This window comes from Suricata suricatta, chromosome 12, assembly GCF_006229205.1.
Source record: "Suricata suricatta isolate VVHF042 chromosome 12, meerkat_22Aug2017_6uvM2_HiC, whole genome shotgun sequence".
Taxonomy (NCBI): Eukaryota; Metazoa; Chordata; class Mammalia; order Carnivora; family Herpestidae; genus Suricata; species Suricata suricatta.
In genome coordinates this window covers 6,527,774-6,536,091 of record NC_043711.1, presented here as the reverse complement: position 1 = coordinate 6,536,091, position 8,318 = coordinate 6,527,774, and the positions used below count along the sequence as shown (strand labels likewise).

The 8,318-nt window shown below is 41.4% G+C and overlaps 1 protein-coding gene across 1 annotated transcript; it reads left to right on the top strand.

The window, feature by feature from the left end:
* The first annotated feature begins 7,216 nt into the window (after positions 1–7,216).
* On the top strand, positions 7,217–8,317 carry LOC115273484 (putative gustatory receptor clone PTE01). Its single transcript, XM_029916545.1, has one exon. The coding sequence runs from the start codon at positions 7,217–7,219 to the stop codon at positions 8,315–8,317; it is 1,101 nt and encodes a 366-aa protein (XP_029772405.1).
* The last annotated feature ends 1 nt before the right edge of the window (position 8,318 follows it).

Here is an 8,318-nt window from a genome sequence, read left to right as displayed (position 1 = left end):
TATCCATAGAACTCCCTTATGACCCAGCAATAGCATTGCTGGGGATTTACCCAAGAGAGACAGAAATGCTGATGCATAGGAGCACATGTACCCCAATGTTCATAGCAGCAATGTCAACAATAGCCAAAACATGGAAGGAGCCTAAATGTCCATCACCTGACGAATGGATCAAGAAGATGTGGTATATATTCACGATGGAATACTACATGGCAATGAGAGGGAATGACATATGGCCCTTCGTAGGAAAGTGGATGGACCTTGAGGGTCATGCTGAGTGAAGTAAGCCAGGCAGAGAAGGACAGAAACCATATGTTTGCACTCATAGGTCTAGCAGGAAAACAAGAGAGACCTAACAGAGAACCAGGGGGAGCGGAGGCGGGAGAGAGAATTGGGGAGAGAGAGGGATGCAAAACTTGAGAGACTATTGAATGCTGAGAATGAACTGAGGGTTGAAGGGGAAGGAGGAGGGGGGAAAAGAGGTGGTGGTGATGGTGGAGGGCACTTAAGGGGAAGAGCACTGGGTGTTGTATGGAAAACAATTTGACAATAAAATATTATGGAAAAAAAAGATTCAACCATTTGGCAACAGGTATCAGAATTTCATTCTTTTGAAGGATGAATAATATTTCCTTGTATGTATATACCCATTTGTTTATCCATTCGTCTGTTTTCAAATTTCAGCTCCTGTGAGTAATGCCTTTATGTACTTTAGCAAGAATCTATTTGAATTTCTGCCTTAAATTTAGGGGGCAGAAAGCTAGACATACAACTGCTGGATCTTGAGTATTTACTATTTTCTAACTTTATTTATTTATTTATTTATTTATTTATTATAAAAGAGAATAAGACAGAGAGAGAGAAAGAGAGAGAGAGAGAGAGAGAGAGAGAGAGAGAGAGAGAGAGAGAGAGAGAGAGAGAGAGAGAGAGAGAGAGAGAGAGAGAAAATGAGAGAGAATGAGAACCATAACAAACACAAATTGGGAGGAACGGACAGAGAGGGAGAGAGAATTCCAAGCAGGCTCTGCAACATCAGCACAAAGCCCAATACACATCTTGAACCCACGAACCACAACATCATGACCTGAGCAGAAATCAAGAGTTAGAGGCTTAACTGACTGAGCCACACAGGTACCCTGAGTTTTATTTCTTTTGAAAGAATTCTATATAATGTCTACTGGAAATTCTAACATTGCACCCAGACATTGGAATACACAGGATAGAAAGTGATTAATGAAATGTAAGGTCCCCCAAAAGATAGAAACAGTGATTCAAAGTTCAGATGCATTTTTTAAAGAGGCAGTCATTCATAAAATAATCATACACATAATTTCTTAATAACAGTGGTGGCTAGTGGTGGATGGCAGAGTGTCCTATGAGAACATATATACAGCGGGGACCGTGTACCTGAGAACGGAAGAGTTATGGGCAGCATTCAGCCAGCAACAGCTTGGGTAACTCCTGACACCCACGGCAGGAACTGCTCACTCTTCCCTTACAAGTATTTGATCTGTACCACCATCCCTGCAGACCCATGATCGCCAGACCAGTACACTTCACTTCCAATGTAATAGTGACAATGGGGTGTTCTGCACACCCTTCAATATCTCCCCAAGATATTTTATCTTCCCTAAAATGTAGCTTTCTCTTATCCCATCTCTTTGAAATCTAACACCATCAACTTCTGCATTTAGGGAGTGGTTTTACTCCAGTGTTCTCCACGGGGCTGATTTTGACCCCTCTGGAACAATTTCTGGTTATCCCAACACAGTCCTGGCATGCAGTGGGCAAGGGCCAGGGACGCTGTTAAACGTCATGTAATATACAGGACAGCCCCCTGCCCCTCCACCAATAATATAGACCCAAAGTGTCAATATTGTAAAAGTTGAGCACTGGGTTTTATATGGAAACCAATTTGAAAATAAACTATTAAAAAAAAAGTTGAGAAACTCTTGTCTAGACAGCTGTTGAGAAATAATATTAAAATTTTTACTGAAATATCCCAACCATTTTCTCTATTCTCTTATAATGATATTGAAAATATTATGTATGGCACAAAAACAGACACATAGACCAATGGAATAGAATAGAAAACCCAGAACTGGGCCCACAAATCTACGGCCAATAAATTTTTGACAAAGCAGGAAAGAGTATCCAATGGAAAAAAGACTGCCTCTTTAGCAGGTAGTGCTGGGAGAACTGGACAGCAACATGCAGAAGAATGAAACTAGACTACTTTCTCACTCCATACCCAAAAATAAACCCAAAATGTCTAAAGGACCCGAATGTGAGACAGGAAACCATCAAAACCTTCGAGGAGAAAGTAGGAAACAACCTCCTTGACCTCAGTCACAGCAAGTTCCTCCCCGACAAATCCCCAAAGGCAAGGCAAATGAAAGCGAAAATGAACTATTGGGACCGTATCAAGATAAAAAGCTTCTGCACTGCAAAGGTAACAATCAAGAAAACTATCAGGCAGCCAATGGAATGGGAAAAGATAGTTGCAAAAGAAGAGCACTGGGTGTTATATGGAAACCAATTTGACAATAAACTATTTTAAAAAATATTATGTGAAACGAGTCTCAATTTTTCAGAGTTTTTTGTGCTACTTGATGTTTTGCATCGAGGTTAGATTTGAATGACTTTAGATGTACTCTTTTAATTTTCTTCAAGTGTACATTTTATACACTCGGCATCCATATTTCTCCAGAATATTTTAATTCTCCCATACTATAAACTCTGTCCCAATTAACACTAACCTATTTCCTCTCTTCTTCCAGCTCCTGGAAACCACCATTTTATTTCTGTGTCTGAGTTTGACTCCTCTTGATACTGTATATGAGTGCGATTATACAAAATGTGTCCATCTTCAACATCTCCATTTTGAAGTTCTTGACTTTTAAAACCTGAACTTCTAGAGACCATTGAATAGTGAGGGACACAGATCAAGGGAGACTACTGAATACTGGAGACAAACCATGGACTGAAGGGGGAGGGGGACGGGGGAGGGGGGGATGGTCATGGTGGGGGGCACTTGTGGGGATAAGCACTGGGTGTTATATGGAAGCCAATTTGACAATAAACTATTTTTAAAAAAACAAAAAAAAACAAAAAATAAATAAGAGGAACAAAATCTAAAAATGGGAAATAAGAAGTTCCTCTTAGAGACATAAATTTTAACTCAGAAGATGGAAAAAGGCCTCTGATTTTGTTACAGAAGACTGAAAACTCCATAAATTCCATGATTAACATCATGGATTTGCGGATGTCAAAGTCAAAAAGTCATTTATTAAACTGAAAAAAAAAGGAGTCTATTTTATGTTAAGATCCTTGAAATTGGAAGTCAGGAGCAAAGTGTACAGACAGATGAGCTTTCTCTAGAGAGGAAGAAGGACCTAGACTCTTAGAAACACATTCACTTTTTTCCTTTTCTTCTTCCGTTATTAGGAAGTCCTCAGAGATTGGGATAGCATGGGCCAATTTTGCTCATTATGAGCCCTGTGCAATGAGGTCTTAGGTCCTACAGGAGTAAATAATTAGCCAGTGCCTCTAGCTTTTCTGGATGGCAAATCTGTTAGGCTTCATACTGAGCCTTCTCTTCCCAGAGTCATCATCTGCAGAACAAGATTCATGCCTGAAGCTGTCTTCCTGCCAGGCCTGAGGGCAAAGCCTTACCAGGCAGGAGAGGAGGATGGATCCAAACTCCCATGTCATGATCAGGAAGAGGTACAGCATGGATCAGTGAGTGCCCAGGAAGGTGGTGGATGGAAGAGGGACAGTTGGTAACTGTTTCCTCCTCAGCAAGACAAGTTGGGACTGGCCAGATGGGAGGGCAGCAATATGAAAAGTTTCAGCTCAGAGGCCTATGAAGTTGATGTTCTTTTCCTTGTTGGGGATTTCAGAATTTCGTTCAGAATTCTGCTCTCCTCTGACACCATTTCTAGCTTCTGTTGCCTCACTCACATGAGAGAAGGAAATGATTATATGTAAAATATTGATTACCCTTTGTTAGTTCACAGGAAGACAATGTAGCTTCCCCATACTACAAGGTTTCCTGCCTATGTTTTCATGTCTTCTGGGGATGTCCTGTATGACTAACGATTGAGATTCAGTGATTTCCCAGCAAGCACACTTCCAGAGTGACAAATCAAATTAATCAAACCCTGAGGAGGGGTCTGTGGGAACCCCTGATTGGTAGCCAAATCAGAGACTATTGGGCCAGACATGAGGACCCAGTACTTGCAATTGGCATTTGAAATGGGTGGGAGCAGTGTTGTGAGGCTGATCCCTTATCCCATGGGTTCTGACACTCCAGGCAGAGTGTGTCAGAATTGAGTTAAATAGTAAGACATTCAGCTCTTGTAGAGAATTGCTTAGTTTTGCAGGGGAAACCCTGCATATTTGTTGACCGAAAGTTTCAGAAGCATTCTGCGTAAAATAAAGGAGAATTTCAGGAGGTAAACAGCGGGTAGGTTTTTCCTATGCAGTGATGAATGGGTAATTCAATTTTAATATACTACTCATTGGGTCAGAGTGTTCATGCCCATTGTGGGATCTTTGAGGGCAAGGCAATAGTTTCAATGGTGAAGGTGAGGCAAACATGTTTGTTCACTGTTCTTATGTTCAAGAAACATCTAAGATTCTAGAAGACACCTTGTTTAAATTAAATTTAGTGGGATCCCAAGCAATGACTATAACTTGAACCCCTGTGTTGACTGAGAACATGAAGGTTTGCCAACTGGTGCATTTCAGCAGATATAAAGTTATCCAGGATCTATGGTAAGAGATGTAAAAGCCAATCAGCACCTTTTTATTTTTTGTTCTCCAAATTATATTAGTACATTTCAGATTTACTTTGGTCAAATTGTATGCCTGTTTTATTTTTTGTTTGTTTCCCCATATGCAAGTTTCTTTCTTTCTCTTGTTTTCCTTATTTTTCAGACTGGATATATTTTAAAGGCAGTCTTCTCCAGTCTACTCATATTATTAAGTTTCTTTCTCCAGAGAGCCTCAATCCAGCATCTTCATGATGAGGGACCTCTTCAAAAAGATGACTGTTATATAGGGTTTATGTAACGCATGATTAACCCATGTCTACACTAACCTCTTTACTGTGCTACAGGGGTGCTCTGGATGTTTCTCCCTGTAACCCTGAGGACCTGGATCTTTGTTAGACAAAGCAGGAATAGCAGAGGTATTGAAAGGTTCCAGCAGGCTTTTAGGAGTACAGACCTCAGCATGACACACATGACTGCTTTTCTTCTCCCTCTCCTTTCCTCCTTCTCTCCTTGTCTTCGTTTCTCCCCCTCTCTCTGTGTCTCTTAGCTCTCTCCCTATCCAATGACACTTTCATGTGCAACCACCCAATGGAATGATATCTTGCACAAGGTGTACTCTTACCCTTGAGCACCCATAGCGGCCAATGCTGGGTTGAAACACACAACCAATCAGGTTAAGAGTCTTTCCTTAATCCTAGTGTCTGTCATGGCTTCATTCCAAGACATATGGATAGATCTAGGCCAAAAACAAGACCTAGGAACATTAACTAAAGACCCAATCCTGGGGCACCTGGATGGCTCAGCTGGTTGAGCATCTATCCAGCTTTGGTTAGGGTCATGATTCCGTGCTTGGTGACTTCGAGCGCCACATAAGCATTACTACTGTCAGCCTGTCAATGCAGAGCATGCTTTAGACCCTGTGTACCCCTCCCTTTGTCCCTCCCTCACTAGAGCTCCATCAAAAGAGGTTAAGAAAAAGACTCAATCCCATATTCTTGTTTCTAACAACCAATTATTAATAAACATTTCTAAAGTAGGTCGTTTGGATCTATAAGAAAGGATTGAAAGGGCTCAAGAAATGCAGCACGGTGCAGCACAGTCCAGAGTGCATGCTTGCCATCAGGCAGCAGAGCCAGAGAGCAAACCAGAGCAAGAGAAGAAAGATCTGGTATGGTGCTGGTCACTGTCCCGTGCCCCAGCTGCTGCATCAATAGGACACTGTGCAGAAACTGGATTGACTCCTATCCAAAATTTGGCTGGATATTGAGGCTGATAATGCAACACACGCAAGAAGTTATAAAAAGTTTTATTCCTCATAAAGATCTCCCGGTTTAGGGAGAGCATAACAGGCAATTGAAACTGTTCTGAAATGGCAAGAGTTCAAGGAAAGTGACTGGCTTAGGTTTTGTATTGTGGCTACGGTGTGAGCTCAGAGTGAGAGTTCCTGCATATGTGCTTGTGGGGTGTGAATGTCTAACTGTCTCCAAATGGGGGAGAATCTAGGCCGCCTGGCTTGCTTTTTTTTTAATTGAGATATAATTGATATATAACAGTATATTAAGTTCAAGTACACAACATAATGATTAAAAACTTATACATAGTGCAAAATGATCACCACGGGTCTAGTTAACCTCCAGCGTCATACATAGCTGCAAATATTTTTTTTTCAGAGAGAGAGAGAGCGAGCGAGCGAGCAGGTGAGCGCAGCAGGGCAGAGGGAGGGAGACAGAATCTTAAGCAGGCTCCCTCCTCAGCACAGAGCCTGAGGCAGAGTTTGATCCCATGACTGTGGGATCATGACCAGAGCCCAAAATCAAGAGTTGACTGCTCACCCGACTGAACCACCCTGGTGACCCACAAAAGTTTTTTCTTGTAATGATAACTTTTTAAGATCTACTCTTAACAGCTTTCAGGCATGAAATACAATATTTTTAACTTTAGTTATCATGCTGTACATCACACACTCAGAAGCTTACTTATCCTGTAACTGGAGGATGCAAGCTTTCTTATCAATTAGCCCAGGTGTTGTGCAGATGGGGAGTTAGAGTCTTAAATACTGTTTGCAATAAAATATCACCACAAAAATGGAGTCACACACTTTATTACATAGTTATTGTAGGATGTTTATAATTTCTCTGCATTTAAATGCAATAAGGTACTTTTGACTGCTTACTAGTGTCCTTTTATTAGAATAGTCATTTCAAGGGAGAATGAACTTTCTTTTTTTTCCATAATATTTTATTGTCAAATTGTTTTCCATACAACACCCAGAATGAAATTTCTTATTCCTTTTGTTTCCTTTAAAGGAGGCTACTGTTATATTAGTGTGTGAATAGAATTGTAAATCTCTAATTTCTAATTTCTTTAGCCTCATCTTTCCAAACTGGATGCACATAGAAACAAGTGAATGAAGAAAAAGACAATGAGAAAAGCATTCTAGAATGAATGTGTTGTCACAACTGAAAAATGGTGCTAAATTTTCCTCAAGTGCAAATATATTATTTACGAATTGCACGAATGCAAAATCTGATGACAATGATGGATACCTGTATAGTTCTTTCTTTTATGTAAACTCTCACTTTTATTCCAGAAGCTGTCTCTGCTCCGTGGAACCACAGAATCTAACACATGTGTTGGAATTCCTCCTCCTGGGGTTCTCAGATGATCCCGAACTGCAGCCTCTAACCTGCAGCCTGTTCCTGTCCATGTACCTGGTCACCGTGATAGGGAATCTACTGATCATCCTGGCCGTCAGCTCTGACTCCCACCTCCACACCCCCATGTACATCTTCCTTTCCATCTTGTCCCTGAGTGACATCGGATTCACAACTACCACGGTTCCAAAGGTGATTTGGGACATCCAGACTCACAATAGAGTAATGTCCCACACGGGCTGCTTGATTCAGTTGTCTTTCTTTAATCTTTTTGGCTGTTTGGACAGTGTACTCTTATCCATGATGGCCTATGATCGGTTTGTAGCTGTTTGTTATCCTCTGCACTACCCAGTCATCATGAACCCCCGCCTCTGTCGCCTGCTGATTCTGGTGTCTTTTTTGACCAGCCTTCTGGACTCTCAACTGCACTGCCTCATTATGTCACAACTTATCTTCTGCACAAATGTGGAAATTCCCCATTTCTTCTGTGACCCTCCTCAACTCCTGAAGCTTTCCTGTAATGACACTTCCACCAATAAGATATTCATGTATTTTATTGGGGCCATCTTTGGTGGTATTCCAGTATCGGGGGTCCTTTGCTCTTATATTAGAATTGTTTCCTCCATTCTGAGACTCCCATCAACAGGTGGGAAATACAAAGCCTTCTCCACCTGCGGCTCTCACCTGTTTGTTGTTTGCTTATTTTATGGAACAGGTCTTGGGGTGTACCTCAGTTCGACTATCTCACATTCTCCCACGAAGACTGCAGTGGCTTCCGTGATGTATGCTGTGGTTGCTCCCATGCTGAATCCCTTCATCTACAGCCTGAGGAACAGGGACATCAAGAAGGCCTTGCAGAGGCTCCTCAACAGAACTGCCTTGTCTTAAC